Source organism: Sturnira hondurensis, unplaced genomic scaffold, assembly GCF_014824575.4.
Source record: "Sturnira hondurensis isolate 20B ecotype Veracruz unplaced genomic scaffold, ASM1482457v3 Scaffold0002640, whole genome shotgun sequence".
NCBI classification, from domain to species: domain Eukaryota; kingdom Metazoa; phylum Chordata; class Mammalia; order Chiroptera; family Phyllostomidae; genus Sturnira; species Sturnira hondurensis.
The window spans coordinates 2,478,940-2,503,170 of NW_028075271.1; the positions used below are offsets into that span (position 1 = coordinate 2,478,940).

Sequence of the window (24,231 nt, forward strand, 5' to 3'; positions counted from 1 at the left end):
AGTCAGAAATAAGTCGGAAGTAGACGCCTCCCGTGTGTTTATTAGGAGTAATTCTTCTACTTGTGGAGTAGAGGTTTTGTCAGTGGTTTTCAGCCTATTTTACTTCTCCTTTGCCTCTTCTGTTTAAACTAAAAGTCAAGTCTCTGGGGGTTTGAGATGGCGTTCCCAAAGTCCTCACCTGTTTCTCATAAGCTTGTCTCCGAAGACAGCTTTCCCCCAGGTTCCACTGCTGGTGACACCTTGGGCTCATGGGCAGGTCAGGGCAAAATGTCGGTGTGTCTTTGAGGTTTTTATTTTGTTTTTGCTTTATTGAATTGTTGTTGTTAAATCAGAAACGCACACCCAGAGCATGTCTGGTTCTCTCTCCCTTGGTTCTAAGTCTCTGCCTCAGAAGCAGCCAGGTCGCTGGCTGCCCAGCTCACGGCCCCCTGGGATGTGGGCGAGTTCACTGACCTCCCTGCGTTCCTTCAGCTAAAAGTGCAATGTCAGGCAGCGTCCAAACACACTCTCAGTTTACCAGCATATTTACTTCTCACCTGTGAAGCGCGTACTATTATCAGTCCCAGTTACAAACAAGGACATTGGGTGCAGAGGGCGAGCACGTGTGCTAAGTGGTGACAGTGGAATTAGACCCAAACAATTACATGCCCCTGGGCCAGTTGGGACAAGCAGAGACTGCAGGTTCGAATGGGGACAGTGCCCACTCTGCTCCCTGGTCTCACTCTCTAAAAGCACAGGATGGCTTCCCGCTGACCCCCGCCCTGCTCACGGATGCTCCGGGGCGCGTCCTTCCCTCCTAGCTGTCCGTCTGTCCACCCAGTCTGCCCGCCGTGCATCTCTAGCCCCTCCACATCCAGGGCCTCCAGGAGGAGCCCCCATTCCTGCTGTCCCCCCAGCACTAGGGACACCAACCAGCTGGGCCCAGCTCCAGGGTTTCCCGGTGGTGGGGGTCAAGTGTCGGGGAGGCCAGAGCCCTGACACCACTCTGCCATGACTGTTTCTTTCTTTCCCCATTTCTCAGACTATACGACAAAAAATTTTAGACTTCCTGAACCCCCTGGCAGCCCACCTCGGAGTTCAGCTGATGGCCGCTGTGGCAGTGGTGTGGAGCAGGAAGAAAGTTAAATGTCACAGTAAGACGAAGGTGAACTCACACAGTGAAGTAGTGGCTACACCTACCCTGACAAAAGTGCCGGGAGGTCGTGTGTGAGGGGTCAGAGGTGACATCGCAGGCCCACCGTTCTGAGTGTGGGGATGATGCGGCTGAACCTAAGGCACCTGGATTTGCGGGCTGGGTGGCTGGGGAGTGGAGCCGGCCCCCGCTTGTCCTCTAGTCTTCGTAAAGAGCACACTGTGCTTCTGTCCAACTTTTAAGTTTAACCTTTAGCGGCACGCACACGACAACATCCACAGCGTGTACATGTCAGAGACTGACACGCGGCTAGGAGCCCACCAGCTTGCTTAGGGCACAGTTCGTTGTCACACCTCGAAAGACCCCTGTGGCACCTGGCTGTGATAGCTTCCTACAGCTTTTTTTAAACCATTTTTTAAAAGACTTTATGTTTCTAGGGCAGTTTTAGGTTCACAGTGAAAGGAGAGCGGGGGACAGAGAGTGCCCATAGCCCCCTCCCTTGCACGACCCCCTGTCGTCACTGTCCCCCAGTTAGGTGTCATTGTCACCCCGAGTCTTCCTGTTAGGCCCTTTTGATTTAGAAAGTGGCATTTGTCCGGGGCGGTGAGAAAACCTAGATCACTGCGCCCCTGGCCCAAACTGGAGTTTGTGTTTCGTCCGTTCTCCACCCACGGACTGGTCCATCGAGACATCCTCCAGGGGCACAGGTGACCTGCTTCTGCAGAACCAACATCCCCCTTCATTCGCCCCCTCTCTCGACCAGCCAGGCTCCTACAGAGAACCCCCCTCAGAGGGTCTTTCCCATCCCCCAACGCATCTCAGCACCAACAGGGCGCCTGTTCCCTGGAGAGGCATGAGGGGCCGGTGGCCCCTCCAGGTGATGGGACCATGTCACGCAGACTTCCATCATCGAAACATGCCCCCCACACCAGGGCTTCCTGCGGAGGCCTCTCCTGTGAACCGGATCTACCGGTTTTTCTTCCTGTCCTGGGACCTTGGGGCCATGTCCTGATGCAGGGCTGTTCCTTCACATTCTCGTACCTGCTTCTAAAACGTGCTCTGAGCTTCAGCACACCAGGCTTCGGGCCCTGTCATCAAACACACCTTTTGGTCCTGATTTGTATCAGATACAGAAGCGTAAATGATTGAACGCTTAACTCTTTATTCCCAACAGAGCCTTTGCCCAGTTTTCATTTAAATATTTAAAAGACTAAGACAAACCTCTTCCTCCGGAGGTAACTCTTAGAGAATTTCTCCATGCCCTGTTTGTTCTTACTGTAGTTTTCTCGCTGGTTTTTTCCTTGGCAGATTGTCCCGGCGGCAAGTGCATCTCAGCTAACCCTCGTCGACCTGATTTGTGCGCTCAGCACCCTGCAGACAGACGCGGTGCTGCACCTGGTGAAGGAGGTGGTGAAGAGGCCACCGCAGATTCGGGGGGACCAGGTCAGGAGCCTGGGGGACCCCAGGGAACGAATGTGGGCCATTCTCACAACTCCACGTCCTGTAGAGCGTGTTGGGGAGGGAAACGGGTTGTAAGAGCAGCCAGGCGTTCAGGGCGGAAAACAGAGGTGTTCTCACTGGGCTTTGGGGAGTTGGCGTGAAACATGCCCCTCAGGCTTCCGTGCGTCTGGCGAGGGAGGCAGGGACTCCTTGCCCTCAGGGACCGTCTTTCACCCTCGGCTCCCTGCTACAGAGCACACGGCCAGTACTGGGTTCCCATCAAGGACCTCTAGCAGGACCAGTGGAGTTGTTACCGAACAAGGGGTCCGAGGGGGGGCAATACTTGGCCCACCGAGGGATGCCAAAAACTGCTGCAGAAAACAGGGACCCCTCCCAAGGACGATACACTAAAATCTTAAGGTCCTTCTGTCCGCCGCCAATCGGAAACACATCTCTCAATGCCAGAGATTTGTGAAAAGGAAACAAAATGTTTATTTAATGCTATTCAGGCCTAATGCCTTCCTTAAAATATTAAAGTCTTTAAGGGTATACACCTACACACACACACACACACACAGCGCTCCCTTCTCCGGCTGTCCCAACTCCGGGTACCGTAAATCAGGAAAAGAGCACACGTCCATTTTCAGGTCGCTGGCACGTGAGCTGCGTCGCCTGTCTGTCCAGGCAGGATCTCCAATTAATCCAGTCATGCGGCACCTTCCACTGGCAAGAGTTCTTTGTACCAAGTTCTAGTCAAAGTCTCTCCTGCTTTCCAGGCTACTCAGCCAAAGGGAGCACGCCAAAGCCGCGTGGGCCTCTCCTACCAAAGCCGCACTCCACCAAAAGTGCGCGTCTTTCTTCTTCACCTGGCCGCAGGGATCTCCATTCTGGCAAAGTTGCGTGGTTTTCTCTTCCACCTGGCCAAGAGGGGGTCTGCACTCTGCTGAAACTGCAAGGCTCTCCCTCCTAATGGCTACAGGGGTCTACATCTTTCTAAATAGCGTGGCTCTCCCCCTCATCTGGCCAAGAGGGGGTCCTCACTCTGCTAAAGCCACATGGCTCTCTCGCAGGCACTCTCCGAGAAACCGCTTTCAATTCTCAATTCTAGCCTGGTTCGCAGCCACTCACTTCTCCCTGGCCCAAAACTTGGCCACAGCTATTTAACATATCTATGAAACCAGTTAAAGGTTATAGATATGTTAAATGCCATTCCAGAGGTTAGCTACAAAACTGTTGCTATGCAAAACAGCTCTCAATGACCCTGCTCCATTCGTCCCTTCCCCCAACTGACACCTGGGGGGGGGGGAGTGAGAATATCTTAATATTTCCTCCAATATTCCTGTACACTTTGCGTTCTGGACACCATTCCAAATCTTTTCCGCCCCCCCCCCTTGGCTGCACCCTGTATCAGAGTGGCACCTTTGCCAGGAGGCAGCAATCTTTGATCCAACAAACTTGCAGCCTAAACAACATCCAAGATAAAGCCAGACACTAAAGGCGGTCAAGACCGATTTTATTCAGTAACCACTGTGGTAGGGGGAGAGCTGGGCTCCGTTCTGATTTGTGCGGACCGAGGGGGCTTGGTATTTTGACCAGAGTGGGGGCACGGGGAGGGGGACCAGACAGGGGCTCCAGCAAACTCGGAAGGGGGTTGGACGGTGTGGTGAGGCCGTAGGTTTGCTGTGGTGCTTGCCCCGCCCTGTCTTGATGGTGATTCTAAGGAAGGCCCTCAGGTCGCTGAGGAAGGTTCCCTGGGTTGTAGGAGATGCATATACATCTCAAAGGCTCAGAGGAAGGGTTTGTATCTTTTCTTAACCCATGTTTAACAAGAGAAAGGGAATCCGGGAGCCCTCAGGGGTTGGCTGAAGGCGTGGCCAGTTCATTGTTTTTTGGCACCTCAGGCATTGTCGGCAGGCGGTTCTGAGGGGCTGGTGGGTCAGCACCCTGGGGACAGGCCCTGCAGTGGCTGGAGAGCAAGCTGCCATCGTTCACGTCTCTCACTGTTGGGTTTCCGTCCTTCCAGGCCAAGGTTGAGGCCAGTCGAGAAGAGGGTCTGGAGGAGCCCCAGTAGAGTTTGGTCTGTTTAGTTCTTAATTAATTAACTTAATGAACTAGGGATTTATTTTAACCTTGAAATAATTGCCTTTTATCAAGTGATTTTGTTGCATCCACCAACCTCGAGAACAAATGTCGGAGACTTTCAGGGTTTCAAAGATGTTACTTTATTGGCCAAGTTTAACCTGCACAGGGGCGAACCCTCAAAGTGTCCGGAGACACGGTGCCCGCAGGGGCTGCAAATGAGCGTCGTGCCCAGAGCTTGCAGCTAAGTCCTTATATAGAGGCAAGCAAGCAAGTGTTGCACAGAAGCAGATGTGGCAGTTAGCTATTGGCTCACAGAGCCCAGGTGGGGGAACAGGGTGGGGTCTGACTCAACTGAAAGGAAAAATTTGAAACTAAACAGATGGCAATCCACTTACAGGATGTTTGCTAGGGATGAAGGCTCCTTGGGGCTGAGACTATTTTTCTTGTTCCCAACATTCCCCCGTTTTCTTTGGGGGTATGTCAAACCCTTGACTTTCCTTTATTTGGGATGATCAGGGGTCCTAGGACGGGGAGTAGGAAGAAGAGAAGAGTGTCCTGCCACTAGGAGGACGCTCCTGTCCTGGCCCTGGGCCATAGTCTGTCTTTAAGTCTATTTATGCATTGTAAGTTTTCTTCCACTAAGCCACTTTCATTAATAAAATAGTAACACTCTTCTCCTAGGAATATACAGGTCCCCCCTGTTCTTGGATTCAGAGTATTAATGAGGTTTTTTCCTCATTATTTTTCTCCTCCTGTGATTAACTATTAGGAGGGGTTCTGAGGTTCCTTTCTCCTTCTGGAATCATATAAAGGACGATGGACAAAGGTCTCATCTTCTTATAAAACTGTCAGGCTGGATATGGACGTCATCCTACCTACCCTTGGGTCAGGGGTACCCTGAAAGAGGAGGAGGTGGGTGCAGCACAGAGGGAGTCCTTCCTGCAAGGGGAAGGACCTTACAGGGTTCTGGTCAGTTGACTGTCACCAGGAAGTCACAGGCTTGGTGTCCAAAGGCTGGCATTACTGGACTATTGGCCTTCTGGTCAGGTCATATTCTGGAGGTGACAGATTAAGCAGGTCATAGGCATACAGCCTATGTAAACAGAAGAACACACAGGTTAATTCACACAATAATTCCCAAACCAGTTGCTGTGCCCGTGAGACTGTCTTTTGGGATGACATTCCATTGCAAGGTCCTTCCTGAAATGACATTTAACAGTGGCAATTTGACAGGTCCTTTGCACCTGTAAATTGTACATCTTTGGTGACATCACAAACCTGGTTTCAACTCTTAAATGAAAATAAGACAGTTTTAAGACAGTTAGCTGCACCATTCTGATATCCAATACTGAGCATAGTGATTTTCCTAGAACTATAATTTTTCTCCTTAAGATCACCCTCACTGTTATTACAGGGACTACTTTGGGTCCCACTTTTGATTTTGACTGTTCATTTGCATAAACACACCAAGAGCAGCCTGGATCACTTATGATCCTTAAGTCTGCTTTGCTGGAACTCACACAGGGAACCTTCAGATTGACTTCTCAGTCCACCCCTCGGGGCACAGAAGCAGAGCCACACATCCGCCATCTGGCTTCGCCTGTACCAGTCATTTTACTCAAATCCTTGAGCCTCCATTGTGCCTATAGGTTCCTTTTAGCCATCTTTCAGGAAGGCAACCTTCGTTTCTTCCCCGGAAAGACTGGCATGAACCGCACAACTAACCAATGTACCAGGTTTTTCTCGTGGGCTTTTGCCAGCTTCACAGGTCAATCCCAGTTCCTCTGAGCTCTCTGGTAACGACCAGAACCCATACATACCTCCTCAATTGTGACATTCCAGTCAAAGTCTTGGTTAACAAAACCACTATTAATGACTGGTCTTATTGGTTTTATGCAAAGAAACCTTACGTTATCATTATTCATTCCTTCAGAATGCCAAATTCTGGAGGGATCAGGTAGGGAGAAAAACGCAAAACTTGAAGGAAAATCTTTCTCCTTCTAATACCCATCAAGATGCATCTGCATGCCTTATACCTTCTATTATTAATACCACATAATTTCTTTCCAAAACTTTCACATTTCCATTTATTTTTATAACTTCCTACAGACTTTCTGCAATATTCACAAACCTTCTATAGCCTTTTTACCTATCCAGATTTATCCATAATTCTCTTTTAATCCCTGTTCCTTTCCCACACTGGGAAGGACTGTACTTAAATTCAGTATCTGGCAGCTAAAAGTCCCTAGATTTGCAGGGACATTTTTTCACCTTTCTGAAGCTTAGACCTTGCCAACACCCTATAAATCAAATGGTCAGCCTTGGGCCTCAGTTCATGACCTTCAAAACTAGAGCCATTCTTATCAAAACCAGTTACACAGAGAATTTTGACTGCTGGAGGGTCCACACAGCAGCAGAGCGCAGCTAAGCAGGTTTACAGAAGCAAGAAAGCAGGGCTACTGATAATGTTCTTTTGTTCTTATTTCTTAGTTACTTAGTTGTTTACCCCTCCTTATCTTAGTGGCTCAGCAAAGGGACCCAGTCTCTCTGACTTGTCTGGGCTTGTCTAAACAGGTCTCTTGCTACATCTCCCCCTTTATCTATTCTGAGGATGGGAGGAGGTCTCCTGAAGATTTAGGGGCATTCCTAATTCTAAGCAGTGCCAGCGGCAGCAAATCTGTCCAAGGTCATCCAGTCTCCTTTTCAGTGAATGATTTTTGATCTCTGGCCAGGGCCTCTCTGAGGGGAGTGGGAGAGTTTCTGAAGCCCTGTGGCAGTCTGGTCTGGGTCTAAGCCAGCTAGGCTGAGGGCTGTAGGTGCCTGTAACTCTGGTCTTTGTTGCCTGCCAGTGGGCTTTTTCTCTTCCCTTTCAGATACGGATACAGAACAAAATCCAAAACACAGAGTTCCGAAACAACACACAGGCATTCTCTTGCACCAGTGTGTCCACTGGTGCCTCACAGAGACATGCTCCTTCAGGCCCAGTCTCATGGCAGAGACATGCTGCTTTGCCTCAGGCTGAAGCACTGGTCAGCCCCAATTGACCCTTCCTGGGTCCCAGGTGGCAAAGGCATTTTCCCCAACTGGCTACAGGAGACCTTTCCTAGGTCTTACAATACAGGTTTCTGATCAGAAATAGAACCACATGTGAGAAATTTGCTCTTTTCCCACGAAACCGGAAAACAAGTAGTTGAGGTTTCCTTTACTCCAGGTTTAAAACTTTCACATCCTTTATACATATTTCTACTTATCTAGATTTATCTATCATTTTTTTATTATTGGTTTCTCTGCTTAGGCAATCTGGTGGCTCTCTGGTCCCGGGAGGTATCTGGTTTCCTGAAGGACACACTGCTGAGCCACCCTGCTGCAACATTGTCTAATTGTTTAGACAGGTAGGCTACTGGCCTTTTCCAAGGTTTGTAGTCTTGGGTTTGCGGGCTGGATGGGAGCCCGGTGGTCCCTTGGACTAAGACCTCCTTCCCGGTGGGGGGTCCGACCGGGACGGTGACTACTGAGTGTTCCACCCTGGTGTCTACCATAAAGTCAGTGTCCTGGCCCCCGACTTTTACTCTGACTATGGGTTCCTGGGGACCAAGCACAATGGATCCCGGTCCTCCTCAGTCTTGGCTGAATCCGGCGAGGGCTAATACACTGGGGGCTGGCACCGGCGGGACTGCCTGACTTTTAGATGGCTCCTCCCGCCGCTTATGGGCTGGACAATCTCGCTTCTAATGTCCTCGTTCTTTGCAGTAAGCACACTGATCTTTGTCTGTTTGTCGCCCTTGCCCTTTCGTGGCCGCCCTTGCCCTTTCGTGGCCCCCCTTGTCCTTTGGGAGGAGGCTTCTGGGTGGCAATCAGGATCTTAGCAACCTCCTTCGCCCTGCTTACCTCTGGGTCATCCCTATTTACATAAACTTTCTGGGCTATCTCCAGTAGTTTGCTCCTATTCTCTCCCTCAGATCCTTCTATCTTCTGAAGCTTATTTCTAATATCTGAGGCTGCCTGAGATACAAAGGCTATGTTTACTAATCTATTTTCCTCTGCCTCGGGGTCGAGGGGTGTATATACCCTATATGCTTCCATAAGCCTCTCTAGGAACGCTGCTGGGGATTCTTCTCTGCCCTGGATGACTTCACTGACCTTACTAAAGTTGGCAGGTTTTCTCACAGCTGCCTTGAGTCCCCTCAGCAGACCCTGGCGATACTGGAGGAGCGCGTCCCTTCCCCTGGTAGTAGTAGAGTGCCAGGCCAGGGGCTGAGAAGGGAGAATGTCTTCTCTCTCCTTCCTCCCGGCCATAGTCTCTCCCTCCTCCCCCAATACCGCCTTTGTGGCTTCCCGCATTATCCTCTCTCTCCTCAGAAGTGAAGAGAGTTTGCAGAATCTGTTGACAGTCATCCCAGGTGGGCTGGTGAGTTCTGAATATGGTTTCGAGGAGGGAGATTAGCCCTTGGGGTTTCTCAGAGAACGGGGGATTCTGACGTTTCCAATTACACAAGTCACTGGTGGAAAAGGGCACATAAACCAGACGGGGAGGCGCCCGAAGAGGAGTGTCTGGTGCCGGCGGCAAAACTCCCTCCCCGTAAAGTCCGCCTCCCTGGGTGTGTGACGGGCCTGCACTGCGAACAAAGTGGAGAGGTCAAAAGTGCCCTCTGTGGGCCACCCTACATTAAAGGTGGGCCACTCTAATGGGCTCAAGGTTCGTAGGAACTCAGGGTCCGGTGATGGTCCGCTGTAGTCTCGGGCCCATCGCTGGAAATCAGAAAGGTTCTTAAGAGACAGTCAAGTGGGGAACTGGGCACCGATTCCTCTTGTCCCATCTTGAGAAGACTGGGGATTTCGAAGAAAAACAAACAGACCACACAGACAAACAACCAAACAAATAACAGTTCCACAAACACACGGACTATCAGACGCACCTGGCATACAAACTGAAACTAAACACAGTGCAGCGTGGCGCGAGGGAAGGAAAACCTAACGGGACCGGTCACAATCCAAATTACCCAAACCAAATTTCAGAGGGCGGCGTCCCGCCTCTGAAAGTCCCTGCGTAGGTCACAGGCGGAGTCCCACCTACTACCTCAGGGGTTATTTGCTCCAGAGCACCAAAACCAAAAGAGGATCCTCAGCCAAATACTTACTCAGCCCCAGCTGCCCGTCCAGTCTCCGAACCAAAACTCCGCAGAGGAAGATCTCACTGGGGCCTCCAAATGTTACACCCACCAACCGCGAGAACAAATGTCGGAGACTTTCAGGGTTTCAAAGATGTTACTTTATTGGCCAAGTTTAACCTGCACAGGGGCGAACTCTCAAAGTGTCTGGAGACACGGTGCCCGCAGGGGCTGCAAATGAGAGTCGCGCCCAGAGCTTACAGCCAAGTCCTTATATAGGGGCAAGCAAGCAAGTGTTGCACAGAAGCAGATGTGGCGGTTAGCTATTGGCTTACAGAGCCCACGTGGGGGAACAGGGTGGGGTCTGACTCAACTGAGAGGAAAAATTTGAAACTAAACAGACGACAATCAACTTACAGGATGTTTGCTAGGGATGCAGGCTCCTTGGGGCTGAGACTATTTTTCTTGTTCCCAACATCTATCAGCCCGAATCCTTATCTTGCTCCAGACCCCATTTGTCTATCTTGTTGTAAAACAAATACGTGACAGGAGGCAGTTAATTAAAATTGGGGCACTTTCCAAAGTTATATATGGGCTCTTTCTGTGAGCATCAGGGACTCCCTCGGAAAACAGGTAGTGACCAGAGGTAGACAACTAACCAAGGTTGTTTTATGGGCTCCTTCTTTGGGCACCGGGGACCCTCTCCTGCGGGTCCTGTGCTTTTATTCCAGGCCCTGGGATAAAAGCACAGTTTCAGGCTTTCTCTCACAGACAGTGGAAACGCTACATAGAATTTCAAGGACTTCCCTTTCTTGCTGATACAGTGTTTCTTGTGATGTTGAAATACTTGGCAATATTATTGAACTCAGGACTGCTGAGTTAGCATGTGAGACACGTCTCCTTCCTCCTTCCTGCCTCGGTTTACCACTGTTTAAGTGGTAAAAGGCGTTTCCTGGTGCCAGATGCTGGCCAGTAACAGCAGCACAGCCTTGGAGTTCTTCCTACGCTGCCCCTGCCCCACCCCCAACAGTCAGATTCCCAGAGATGGAGCCTGCGGTGAGCCCCGGGGCTGGGGGAGGGAGCCCGTGTCTGATGGGGACGGAGTTTCGTTTGGGGAAGAAGAGGCTGTTCTGGAGCTGGACGGAGGCGATGAGGACCCCAGAATGTGAACAGACTGAGTGCCCCTGAGCCAAACACTTAACAATGGTTAAGATGGTGAGTCTTAGTCTGTTTAGCCCAACAAACATTTTCACAAGAAAAACAGGAAGTATTGTCTTTAGATATTAAGGCTGTTCCACACTCGGGTGGTCAGCAGAAGCCGAACTTGGAATCAGAAATGGGAGAAAACTGACCGAGCGTATTTCGGCCCATGGCACAGCCTCGCCCACCTCAGAGTCGGGCTCTGTTCTGGGCCCTGCTCCTTTGAAAGGGCCTCTTGCCCACGGCCTTGGGGAGCCTCTACGGAAACATCCACCCTGGGAGGTCTGGCCCCGCCTGGGCTTCTCCCCTGCCAGTGACACACGGGCTCAGGGTGCAGGTCCCCTTTGTTCCCCTTGTTGCTGAAAGTCCATCTTGTGCACCAGTGAAACTGTGCCGGCCCCCTGCCAGCCTGTGTTCTGGTCAGGAGGACAGAGAAGCCTGCTTGGAAGTTGACACTGTGAGGCCAAGTTAGGGAAGAAGGGAAGGGCTTAAGGAATCCACGTGAAATGCACGCAGTGACCTCCACCCTGCTCCGGAGGTCGGCCCCGGGTCTCCAGGCAGGTCTGGTGGTCTTGCTAACCCTCACTGTTATGCATCAATGTGAAAATAAGTTGGCCCCCAGGAGCAGAGCAGTGATGGAGCAGCCATCGGGTCCTGCATGGATGTCAGTGGTACTTGGAGCACGGGTCAGGTCAGGAGGCTGACCTTCCACCCTGGCGGGCTGTCCCTGTGAAGCGTGTCACGGTGCGTGGCCCCAGCAGGCTCTGCGACGGCCTCTGTACAGACAGAGCTGATGCCTGTAGGTCTTGTTCCCTCGTGTCACTTATTTTCTACAAAGATGGGCAACTTCTACCTCCAGGCGAAAAATAACGAGATCTTCACGAGGTTTTTGGCTGTTCAGTAACAAAATTGCATTTTGTGGTTAGTTCCACCAGTTAGCTCTACTTCTGTAATTTCTGCAAATAGCTGTTCACAAGCAAGGAGGGAACCAGTGTTTAAGTAATCCTAGCCACTCGCAATTTGGGGAAGTTGCCTGGGATGGGTGGAGTTCCTTGAGCTGAGAATGAGAAGTGTTCACTGCTGTCTCCAGCTAGTCGCAGGTGTTCAGAAGGGTCAACGCTGGCCCCCAGCTTTTTATTTGGGCCGGTTCGCTTCTATGCCAAATCTTCCCTGACTGGGGCCTGAAATGAATACACAGTTGGTGAACGCAGGGGAGTCACTCTGGGAGGCCGGCACGGGGGAGGGGGGCGGGGGGCACCAAGGATCAGGGATCTCGTAGGTTGCATTTATTTCTGTTACCTCGGGGGGGGGGGGGGATACTTTCACACCTGTTACTGTCTTTGAAAGGCTCTCTGGCTGAAGACCTTTGCTTTGTTCGGCTGCGCCATCCGTTTCACTCGGTGCTTGAATTCTTGTTCAGCCTCGTTTCCTACCTGTTAGGTCGGAGTCGCTCAAGAAACCAGACAGATGCAGAGAGCTAAGGAGCAGGTTTATTAGCAGGGATTAAGAGGGAAAGTGGAGCCAACCTAGGGAGGTAAAGACTCACTCGGTTGTTCTCAGGGCAGGGTTTTTATGTGCAAAAACCCAGGAAGGGTAACTGGTTGGGGTGTCAGAGTCTGACTGGCTAGCGCTGGCTACTGAGCGCCATCTCTGCCGACCGTTGTTCTTGATGCATCTTGTCAGGCTCAAGTTAAAGCCGCATCCCGTTGGGCCGCACAGGCCGACCCCTGACCCCAGTCTTAGCCGGCATCTGTTTGTCCTGGGCAGGGTCGGCAGGCGGTTTCCCACAGTGCAGTTTCCCGCCTGGCAGTTTCCCATTCCTCCTGGGCCTGCTGAGGTCTGTCCCTGCCAAGGTGGCGTAACGGGCTGTGCTTTAATTTCAGAAGCTGCCGCTCGTGGACGTCCCTGTGCTGCAGTTCTGCCACGTGTTCATCCAGAGGTAACGCAGCCCCACGCCCTTCCTCAACTGCAGATGCTCTGGCTTGCAGGTCTCGCCCCCACGGCTGGAGGGCCCGAGTTTGGAGAGTGTCTCGGTGGCATCCTGGAGGCATCGAGGTGTGGGGGTGCCCTGGGGGTGCCCCGGTGGCCTCGCCTGCCCTCCTTCAGATATCTAACCCGATGCTTTAAAAACTGCGTGCTGGTTGCTGATCACTCTGTGTCAAGCAAAGCTTTGTGTGAGGCCCGGTGAATGTTCAAAGAAACAGTTTACATTAAACTGATACCTTAAAAAAGGTGTTTGAGGCCCAAGACCCCTTTTAGAAAAAGGAGCAATGGTTGTGTTTGGGGCTTTCCCGTGTGCCCTTCCGGGAGGCCTCTGCCCCCACGCGCAGAGCTCGATCTCCACAGCCGGCGGGCGCGGCTGCGGGAGGTGCGGGAGCGGACTCCCCAGGCCTCTCTCCAGGGCGGGAAGGGAAGCCACGCGGTGTGCCTCGTTCAGATCTTGCCACGGCCCCTCCACTGGGCGGGCACCCTCTGCCACAGCAGCGAGGGCGAAGTGGGTGCAGACGCCTTCCCAGGAGGCCGACAGCCACTCGGTCTACCAGGAGTTTCACCCTCAGTAAACTTGGTGGTTAAGTAAACCCTCGGGGAACGCAGTTCACCTTCCCTGGCTCCCCACTCATCTCATCCTGAAGCCGAGGGAAGGCGAGTCGAGGCTCATAATCTTCCCTGCGTCCAGGGTGGAGTTCAGACCAGCTCTGGGCCCTTCACCCACAGCATCGCTGTGGTTCTTTCCTCCTGGAGCCAATGAGCCAGTAACGGCTCATTATGGCTCACGTGGTGACAGCAGCGACGTCTGGTCCGGTGGCCTCAGTGACATCAGCGCTTTCCCAGCAGCCCCAGGTCAGGTGTCGCCATCTTCCTCTTGTAGAGGAGCCACTGCCGGGGTTAATTGGGAGTAAGTCGGGGACCAGGACTTGAGCCTGGGGCCCCCCTGGCTGTGTGGCAGCAGCCTCTCCCTCCCCACAGGTGAGGCGTGCCCTGCGGGTTGCTGAACGCAGGCTGCTGGTGGGTGGCCCTGACCTGTCGCTCTGCCACCTTCGGCTGGGTGACTGGGTCCCCAGCATTGTCGGAGAGGCCCAGTGTAGCTCTAGACAGGCCCAGATGGTCAAAGACAGGCCTCTGGGTTAAGACTTTCATTTTTACAGAGCAGCAGACCAGGAGTACGTGACCTGTCGGCCATTTCAGGTCTCCGAACTCCAAGATCATGCCAGAAAGCCAAAATTTAGTTTGTGTCTGTTGTAACTGAAAAAAGAGTGAACGGGTCCATCAGCTACACCATCTCCCCTCCGCTTTCCAACTATCTGAAACCTACAAGTCAGCGTTTTGTTTTGACTTCCTGACGGTCGGGTGTTTCTCCTGTGTGCTTTGGAACCAGGCTCCCGGTGATGGCCCTGCAGGAGAACTTCCCCGCGCTGCTGGGCGTGCTGAAGGAGTCGGCGCAGCTGAACCTGGCTCCTCCCGGGCACTTCCTGCTCCTCAGGTAGCTCGTCCCCTGCCCCATTCCACATCTCCTGCTGGAACATATTTCGCTCCTGGTCTGAAGCTGCCTGTCTCTCAACAGCATGCTGAATGACTTCGTGACACGAACTCCCAACCTGGAGAGCAAGAAGGACCAGAGAGACCTGCAGGTCTGTGCGTGACAAGCGCAGCAGGCTTTACTGCCCCTGGGTGCCGTCCGCCTTCAGAAGATCCCATCCTACAGTGGACAATGAGCACTGGGCGGAATTGGCCTTTGGGTCTCGCTGCCTCCCTTTCTGTCTTCAGGGGGCTTGATACCCCCCCGGGGGAGGTTCTAGGGCTCAGCTGGAGCATGCACCGAGGAAGTTCCAAGCTGCCCTCTCCTTCCCACTGTGCGCAGGTGTAGGTGGAACTGACCAGAGGCACGCACGATGGGGAAACTTCTCTCTGTACATGGGTTTCTTTCTTTAAACCCTTCCTCCACCCCCCGATTGAGACAATACATACTCGTAGGAAACTTCAAAACTACTGAACATTCAAGGTAAAACTTACCCAGAGGAGAAGGAAAGTCTTGTCCTTAGAGTGGAAAGCAAGTCTAAACAGATGGGATGATGGAGTTAGACAACCACTATCTGGTAGCCATTAGAGTCACTGATGGAAGGGCTTACTGTGTCGAGGACTGTGCTGGGAGCTGGGATGTCTCTTGCACGGCTCCGACGACACTACTGCCGATCATTAGGGTCCATGGCACCTGCGAGCCGTCTCTTCAGGTCCCAGTGCTGAACCACTGCTGCGCAAGGTGCCGTAAAGCGTCATCAGGAAGCCCAGGCGGCTCCTTTGTCTTGGCCTGGAGACAAGCAGCAGCAGCAGCAGCAGGCACCGCACCCGCTACGCGGGCAGCACCCGCCTAGCCGCACCTCGAGAGGCCCTTTCCCTGTAGCCAGCCGCCCCCCACCCCCACCCCCACCTCCACCTCCACCCCAGATCTTTGGCCTCAGGTGCACCCTCCTCGCCACCCGGCAGGCAGGTAGGCAGGCAGGCAGGCAGGCAGGCAGGCAGGCGTGCTCTCCCTTCACGCCCAGGGGTTTACAGTGGAGTCAGGATTGTTCAGTCCTCAGGTGCCAGGGACCTCTAGCCACTCTAGCTGGTGATGCTCGGTGACACTGGCCTGGGAAGCCTGCCAGTGTTCCCGCCTTTGTCCCAGCTACTTGAGCAAATCCTTCCTTGACTGTGCTCCCGACATGGGTGACTTCTCCCTTTGCCCCCATGGGGTCCATTTATTCATTTACTTTTACTTTCTTGTATTGTTGGAAGGCTCATTTCTAGCAAGAACTCATGGTTCTAAAGAAACCAGGAAAGTAACCTGCCAGACGCAGCCATGCCATCCTGTTTGTGCTGCTTTCTCTCTGTCGGCCAAAACTAGACTCCCTCGTCACGCGTGGCCTCTGGGCCCCTGACGTTGAATGTGCTGAAGTGTAAATACACGTCCGCTTAACATCGGCACCAGAAACAAGCACACGGGGTGTCATTGATTCCTGCATTGATTGTACGTGTTGGCGCGACTTCGGACATGTTGGGTTTGACATCCCCAGCTGGTTTCCTTCGCCCACCTTGCAGGGCGGCTCCTAGGACGTGTAATGCCGTCCCCATGGCTCACCTTGCGCCTGGCACTGTGTTTCTGTTGGGTGGTGCCCTTCCAGGGACCTAAGATCCTTTTTCTTAACGAACTTCCTTTCCTCCTCTTCCCGACTCCTCTCAGGAAGTCACTCAAAAAATCCTGGAAGCCGTGGCAAACGTCGCTGGCTCATCCTTGGAGCAAACCAGCTGGCTGAGCAGAAGCCTGGAGGTGAAGGCCCAGCCTCAGATCTGTCTGGAAGAATCTGACCCTGAGGAAGATTTGGGCGGTAGGTGTCGAGGAGGCAGGAAATAACACCTGCTCCCAGCCAGTGGGGCTGATTTCTCCTTAAAAGTAAACCCTGTTTTCACGCCTTACAACCTGAGTCGTGTGTATAATGAACAGTAGGAGTCCCCTAACAGTGTCCCGAGTGGCATGCTACAGTGTTGACCCCTCACGGAGCCAAGACGTGGGTCCGTGAAAGGAACCTCCCAGGAGAGTTTGCGTGGACTTGGTGAAAGACATGAGCATGGGGTGAACTATACGTGTAGGAGAATGTATGTTTTCCGTTTGCGTAGCTGCAGAAAGAAACAGTGAACCAGCAAGCTGTCCTCGGGTGGGTTATGTTGTTTATGTTGCTCTGGCTCGTGTTTCCTTATTGCCGGGATGTGCAGATGTTACAAGGTAGCCAGGTATGCCAGGCCCAGCCCAGCCTTGTTTCTAGCTAAAGACTCCTTGCAAAACGTCAGGAGACTCATCCGTCTACTCAAGGCATCACCGATCAGCCTGATGCTGTGCTCTTGAAGAGCCCGAATTAAGGAGCTGTCCATTGTCAGTGGTCATGTGTGTTGTCCATTGCCGCTGCCCCAGAGACCACCAGCTCAGGCTGTCAATCAAGTGTTAGGCTGTCAGACCTGCAGAGAGACTTGTCTGTGATAGGAGTGTCTCACCAGGGGAAGTTGTGGGACAAGCAGCGGTGAAACCGGAGGGCAACCGAGTATGGGGCTCGTGCTGCCGGCCACCGCTCAGCCAAAAACGTAGAGATGGGGACTGGATTATAATTGCGCTTTTATTACTGTCAGAGGGCAGCAGTCTGAGAAGGTGGCAGGTAAAAACCCTAACAACCACCTCACCTTGAGCTTTCAGAAGCAAGTTTGTATAGAGAAACGTGGGGATTTGGGAGGGAAGTTCCTAGGGGGTGCAGACATGCTGCTTCTCCTGGTGTTCTCCCTCTGGTGGCCATTGGCCTTAACATTTCTCCTCCCCACACCTGTGGGGAGGCTGTGTGTCCTCCGGTCGGGGAGGAGAGGGGCGGACTACCCACTCTCAAGTGCACTGGTCAGGAGGTAAGGTCTTGCAATTCACCAGCTGGCTGAACATTGCTCAAACTCTTTGGTCTTGTTTAATTTTCATGTCTGTTTTTTTTTCTTGTCTCCATTTCCCCATCCCTCTTGCCCAAGAATTTTCCCAGCTTCTTCCTCTCCTGTCTCAGTAGGGCCTTGGCTGAGTTGTTGTGGCAGATCTTTCAACGTGGAGCTGGTTGGGATCGGGCGAAGTTGGTGATAAAATGCCTTTGGATTGGCAGGCACAGTGCACAGTGAGGGCCAGAGTGGATCTTGCTGAACACGTTGCTTGTTTTGACACATAAACTATTTCAGTTGATTTATAGTTTTTCCTTCAGGATCAAGAGTATCATAGAGCAAGTAATTATCTGTGCCAGTTCTCGGTATTATTTAACATTTGGACTGAAAAGTATGTCCAGTCCCAATATTGCTTAACACCGAACGATGAAATCAGTCTGGTCTCCGTTTTGTTTACTAGGGCGGAAAAATACACTTAAGTTCTCAGCGGCACAGTATCCGCCACAAAGCAGGTGTTGAAACTGTCCTGTCATTGTCGTTAGCAATAGTTACATCAGCAGAAATGAAGCTGAATTCATGATTTTTACTATACATGGGGAAGAGGTGTCAAGAAGTCGGGGCTCTTTTCCAAGTGTCGGAAATCCACTTCAGACCAACAGACTCAAAAACAACACAGACAGGCCCGCGAACCAAAGCATCGCCAGTTCGATTCCCAGTCAGAGCACGTGCCTGGGCTGCAGGCCATATCCCCAGTATAGGGTGTGCTAGGGGCAACCATACATTGATGGTTCACTCCCTCTCTTTCTCCCTCCCTTCCCCATCTCTCTAAAATAAATAAATAAAATCTTTTTTAAAAATTAAAAACAAAAACAAAACAAAAAAAAAAACACAGACCCTGTTGCCCCGAGTGAGAAGCCCAGGTGTGGATCCCTGGTTTTAGGTGGTGCAGGAACTGGTGCTCAGGTGGGCTTAATCGGGGCCCACAGAGAGATCCTGGTTGGATCCTCTCAGGCCAAGAGGCTTCCCCGGGGCAGGGGAGAAGGCCTGGCACGTGGTGCCGTGGGACCTGAGCTGCCCCCCAAAGGGGTTCTGTTTCCAAAGGAGAGGGCTGGTGTGCCAGACGGACCAAGGTCCCACCACACAGCACCCCCGCCATGTTTGTTTGGTAGCTCAGTGGTTTGCACGAGAGAGATCATTCTGCTGTGTAACGAAGACACTGTGACTGGTACACACCGGTAACTCTGCTTCTGTATCATTGGCTGATACAAACCGGTAACTCTGCTTCTCTGCTTCTCTGCTGTGGGTGCAGTTTTACTTGTGGTTCTAGAAAAGAGCTCTTTTGTCCCCTTGGCTAGTTAGCCCGCAGGTGTTTCTGCCACGTGTGCTGATACAGATTGACCTTTGTCTCCACCACCTGTGCTGCTGCGGGGACTGTGGACAGTCAAGGCATTGGGTCTGGGTTTTGTGCACTAATTAACTGTACCATAGTAATTACCTGATTTTTTTAAGGAAATTATAGCATTCTAAAAATATTTTTAATATGTTATTTATTCTTTTAGAGAGAGGGGACAGGAAAGAAAGGGAAAGAAACATTGTCACATGCCCCTCACACCCCCCCAACTGGGGACCTGGCCTGCAATCCAGGCATGCACCCTGACTGGGAATCGAACCAGTGACCTTTCAGTTCACGGCCTGGGACTCAATACACTGAGCCACACCAGCCAGGGCCAAAATCACAGCATTGTAAAGCTTAAGGTGACTTGTGCTTCTAAGTAATACTTAATTCACAAATTAAACAATACCAAACCCCGAGTGTTTGGGCCATAGCTGCATGTTGCTCGGCCTTGAGCAAACTGAGTGTGCACGTCGGCCATATGACTTATGATACGGAGTGGGGTATTTTCCTCCTCTGAAAGTTTTGTGCATGCAGCAGGCGTGCAGGTCATTAACATGTAAACGTGTGTCTGGTGGGAGCCACACGCCACGTTCTGGGTGCTGGAGCCACAGCAGCCACGGAGACAATTAGGGGTGTGGATGAGGATAATCAAAGCCCAGGGACCAAAAGTGTCTTTCAACTCTCCTGAAAACCTAACATGATCTCAAGCAAACGCTTTTTTAAAGGCCAAAAAACCTCAAGTGTATTACCAAGAGAATTTCAGGTGGCTCTTACTATTCTAAGAAAGTCAAGGTAATGTTATAAATAGGGACCGAGAAGGAGGCGAGGCCACTTGAGGTGTTTGGGAACACGTCCCCAGGAAAGAAGAGGCAGGCATGCAGAGAGCTGGGAAGCTCCGCCCAGAGGGGATGGCACGTCCTTGAGGTGGAAGCCAGCTTAGCCTAGGAAACCTGAAAATCAGCGGGAGCTTCCTGGCTGGTCAGAGAGGTCAGGGAGAGAGAAGGCCTGAAGGCCGACGGGCTTGATACAAAGTGTGGTCCCCAGCTTGGGCGGCACCCCAGTTGTTTGGGAAGCCATCGAGTGTTTGGAGCAGTGACAGCATCGTGTTCAGTCTTCAGACACCTCACTTCGGCTGCCGTGGGCACTTCAGGCTATGGGATGAGAGCAGAACTGGAAGTCTGTTGAAAGGACCTGGCGGTGGTTTGGGCGAGAGAGCGTGCTGGCTCAGAGGCTGGGGCGATAGGGAAGGTGGACAGATTTAGACGCAGAGTCGGTGGCATTTGTGGGTGGATTGCAGATAGTGGTGGGAAAAAATGATCCATCAGTGACTTAGGTTTTGTGGCTTAAGCAATTTCTTGAGGTGGAGCAGCCTGGAGCAAGACCATTTTGGTTAGTGAACTTGAGCTTGGTGTGGCACAGATTACACTGCAGATGTCTGGAAATGAAAGGGGGCTGGAAAGGTAAGTTAAGCATTCACTGAGAATATCGAGTCCTGGAAGCTACGAGAAAAGGGTCTCAAGGAGGAGGGAGGAGGAACACAGCGGACGGCTGTTGAGAAGTGGAGTAAGAGGAGGGCAGAGGCCCACTGCCTGTACCTGACGGGGCGGCAGTCACTGCGGATGAACCCAGGGTCGGAGTGGGTGCAGAAGAGGGCTGGCGGGAGCAGGAGATGGTGTCTGTACTGAACTCTCTGAGGCTGTTGTCAGTAGGGCAGTAACCAGGGACCACTGAGGACCAAAGAATGCCTGTTGTCATTTTTAGTTTTTTAAATTGGAGTATGCCAACGCAAATTTGTGTGGTATTGGAAGAGTGCATCAGAGAGGAAGAAACTGATACCAGAGAGAAAGGATTCTTAGAAAGCAAAGCCCTGCTCTGGTAGCTCAGTTGGTTAGAGCGTTGTCCTAATGAATCCACGTTGCAGGTTCAATCCCTGGTCAAGGCACATGCAGGAGTCAACCAATGAGTGAATCAGTAAGTGGAGTGAGACCTCAATGATGTTCTCTTTCTTCCCTCCCTGTCTCTCCCCATCCCTTCCTCCCTTCTTCTCTCTCTAAAAAACAATTAAAAATTACAAAAAAGAAAAAAGAAAAAGAAACAAAGGAAGTTTGACGGCCACAGGGCTGGGATCAATATCAGCAGTAGTTTTACTCTTTGATAGGAGCCAGGGACCCGTCCGCTCGAACAGGAGACAAGGCAGAGAGCTCGGTTGTAAATATCCTAGGTCAGTAACTCAGGATGGTCAAACCTGAGCGTTCCCATCTCTCGGCAGCAGTTCCCTCGGGGAAGTATGGGGTGAGGCCACCAGCTGAGAAGTGGGGAGGGTGGTGGTGGACACTGAGGGAGCCTGGGAGAGAATTACGGTGCACAGTGGGAGGCAGCATGCTGCTGACGTGGGACCGTCTGGTACATCGGGCCTCTTTCGAGACTCCTGCTCGTGAAATAAAGCAGGATCGGTGTCAGAGCATTTAGCTACACAAAACTGGGTGGGCAGGTCCTGGGGGGTTGCCAGCTTTGCATTTCTCCAGGTGGGAACTCCAGAGGGAGAGAGAAGCAAGAGTGGAGGGTGTTGGCGAGGTGGACGGTAGGCCTTCGGGTGCAGGTGGGGAGGTAGAGGGGTGCAGACTGGGGCGAGGGGGGTCGGTAGGCCGAAGGCGGTAGGCTCGGGCTGGAGGCCTGTGCGTGGATTCAGGCATGGCAGGAGTGGCCTCTGGGAGCACGTGCGTGAGAAAGATAAAGAGATGTGGTCCGACCAGGATGCTCGAAATGGAGGTTTTAGAAATCGGCGAGGCTACGGGCATGACGGTGACAAGTGGCTGGGCTGGAGTGGAGTAGAAGATTTTTGGAAGAGAAGAAGCCAAGGGGCGCAGAGGTCAGGATGTTGGATGGATCATCCAAGGGAAGGTTGGAGGCCCAAAAATGATGAGGAGAGAGGACAGTGAGTCGGCGTTCCTTTATTTGATCAAAAGATACAGACTATCAGTTGCTGAGTCTGCGCATGTTAGCAGAGAAAAGTGCCCAAGCCACGTTTATATATACAATCGCCATGAAGGGCCGGAACCCGTGGCTCCGCTCATGAGGGTGTCCATGGCGCCCCGTGCAGCCCGGTTACAGCGCAGACGCCTCTTTGGTTAGCAGATGCAGCCGCCGCTGCTTCGACCATGGTGTCCGCGTCTGCGCCTTCGGTGTACAGCGTGCAGGCCCTCTCCCTCCTGGCAGAGGTAAGTGCACACCTGCCCGCCATCCCTTATGGAAGCGACTGCGCCTGAGGCCTTGGGACAGCGTGTCTTCTCGGGCCAGGGAGGGGGTGGCACCGTCCCACTGGAGCTCCGTCTGGCTTGGCCGAGCTGCCCCTCGGCCTTTTCTGTTAGTCTGTGCACTCCCTGAGGATGAACTCTCTTACGCCGCTGGGTTCAGGAGACTTTGGTTGTCTGCCCATCCCCTTCTGCTAGGTCCTGGCGGCGCTCCTGGACATGGTCTACCGGAGCGACGAGAAGGAGAAAGCCGTGCCTTTGATCTCGCGTCTGCTTTACTATGTGTTTCCTTACTTGCGCAACCACAGGTAACGGCTCTACCACAGGCAGCGGCCCTCCCTTGTGGCCCGCCCACGGGCCGGACAGTGGCTTTCCTCAGCAGTCTCTGACCTTGACCCTTCTCTCCACCCTCCCCCATGCAGCGCCTACAACGCCCCCAGCTTTCGGGCCGGCGCTCAGCTGCTGAGCTCTCTGAGTGGCTACGCCTACACGAAGCGAGCCTGGAAGAAAGACGTGCTGGACTTGTTCTTGGACCCCGCCTTCTTCCAGATGGACACGTCTTGTGCACAGTGAGAATTCTGCCCTGGCCCCCTGCGCCCTGGCTCTGTGCTGGAGAGAGGGTTTGATCCGCACAAAGCAGTCTTCTGCCTGGAAGGGCCGCAGAGTTGGCGGCCACCCAGATTATGGGACATCTCGGTCACAAACCCCAGGGTTAGCTGTGTACTCGTGGGAAAGTCCTTAAGTCTTTCCAAAGCACGAAGATGCTTTTTCTTTTTCGTCAAAAGAATTTCAACTAAGAGCATATTGTTCCTTAAGAGCTTATTATGGGGTCCCAGTGGTTCTTGGTCTAGTGCTGCCTTGTCTCATGATGACGGAATACTTGGCACCACTCTGTCCCTGTCCCACGTCTCGGCTGACCCTCAGTGGGTGCTTTTTGGGTGCTTGCAGCCACCAGGCCTGCGCAGGCAGCCGAGGTCCATAGAGATGCAGCTGCCAATGAGCTTCCTGTGCCTTTTTCTTGGAGGTCAACAGAACCACTTGGTGGCTGTCCTCCTGGAGTGGCCGACCGCGTCTCGATTAGTAGCAGGGATAGAGGGTGCAGATGGGTCAGCTTTTCCGCGTGGCCTGGAAGTTGGCCCAGCCCCCACCATCCTGGTGGCTCCCACCCTGTAACCCTGCTGGCCTTTGGGAGGCCTTTGAAGGCTGGTACTTGTCTCCACTGCCCCCCATTCTTCCCACCGACACAAGGGCACGAACCCCACGCTGTGTGGGCGGGTCTAAGGGCGGCTGCTGGAAAAAGCCGCAGGCCTCGGAGCGTAAGTCTGCTTTCACGGGGAGGGGGAGTTACTGGTCATTCTCTATGTTACTCAGTCCACTATTCGTCCCTCGTCAAGGTGAGGAACGCAAAGCTGCGGCCGAGCTTCCCCTGATGTCATCAGAACGAGTCACTTCACTGCCTCCTCAGGAAGTGGTTGTCAGTGGGTCGGGAAGGGGCGTGGTCTTTTCTTCATGCTTTTAATCAGACGGTCATCTTTTGCACATTTAACTAATTTTTCTTTTTTTTCTTTTTTTTACTCATTTTGCTTCTTTTAATACCCAGTTGGAAGGCCATTATTGACCATCTTCTGACTCATGAGAAAACAATGTTTAAAGATTTAATGAGTAAGTTCTGGGGTACTTGCACGTCAGTCACGCTTTACGAGAACAATGCCACCGCAGTCGGCTTTGACCCATCTCTCAGAACCGCCCGACCCGCCTTGGTGCCATCTGAGCCGCAGACCACAATGCGAAGGATGGGCACCATGTGTCCGGGCTCCCTGAGGGGTCTTTCCGGTCCCGTCTGTGGACAGGGCCGTAACAAGCTTTTCTACAGCTCAGTGGTGGAGGAAACCTTTGCAAAGTCCTACTGAGTTTACCGTAATCCATTAGGAATAATTTCTATACCTCACATTTTCTTCTATTATAACAGAACCACTTTGGGTTCTATCGCCCGCCACCAAAAACAACCTGGGACTCCCAACGCCAGAGTCTTGTGAAAAGGAAAGGAACTATTTATTCTAAAGTTATACAGGATTAAAATAATGGCAGGATTTTTTCGTTAAATCTCACTCCTTCAAAAGGAAAAGCAACACCCACCAAAACACACCACCCTGCCCGCCCCCCTCACCAAACCAGGCCAGTCGGGGG

At 52.4% G+C, this 24,231-nt stretch overlaps 1 protein-coding gene across 3 annotated transcripts in view; it reads left to right on the forward strand.

Moving 5' to 3' along the window:
• The window catches only part of DOP1B (DOP1 leucine zipper like protein B), an 84,088-nt gene that overhangs the window by 51,809 nt on the left and 8,048 nt on the right, over window positions 1–24,231 (forward strand). For 2 of the 3 annotated variants that reach the window (XR_005065681.1, XM_037040614.1), the window contains exons 22-31: window positions 1,022–1,144; window positions 2,441–2,575; window positions 12,846–12,901; window positions 14,339–14,443; window positions 14,525–14,591; window positions 16,181–16,325; window positions 21,926–22,011; window positions 22,243–22,352; window positions 22,467–22,613; window positions 23,645–23,706. Coding sequence is in view for 2 of the 3 variants with exons in the window: in XM_037040614.1 (XP_036896509.1) it covers window positions 1,022–1,144; window positions 2,441–2,575; window positions 12,846–12,901; window positions 14,339–14,443; window positions 14,525–14,591; window positions 16,181–16,325; window positions 21,926–22,011; window positions 22,243–22,352; window positions 22,467–22,613; window positions 23,645–23,706 (1,036 nt within the window). In the remaining variant the exon portion in view is untranslated. The remainder of the gene's footprint in view (window positions 1–1,021; window positions 1,145–2,440; window positions 2,576–12,845; window positions 12,902–14,338; window positions 14,444–14,524; window positions 14,592–16,180; window positions 16,326–21,925; window positions 22,012–22,242; window positions 22,353–22,466; window positions 22,614–23,644; window positions 23,707–24,231) is intronic. The other variant, XM_037040615.1, reaches the window with a different exon arrangement.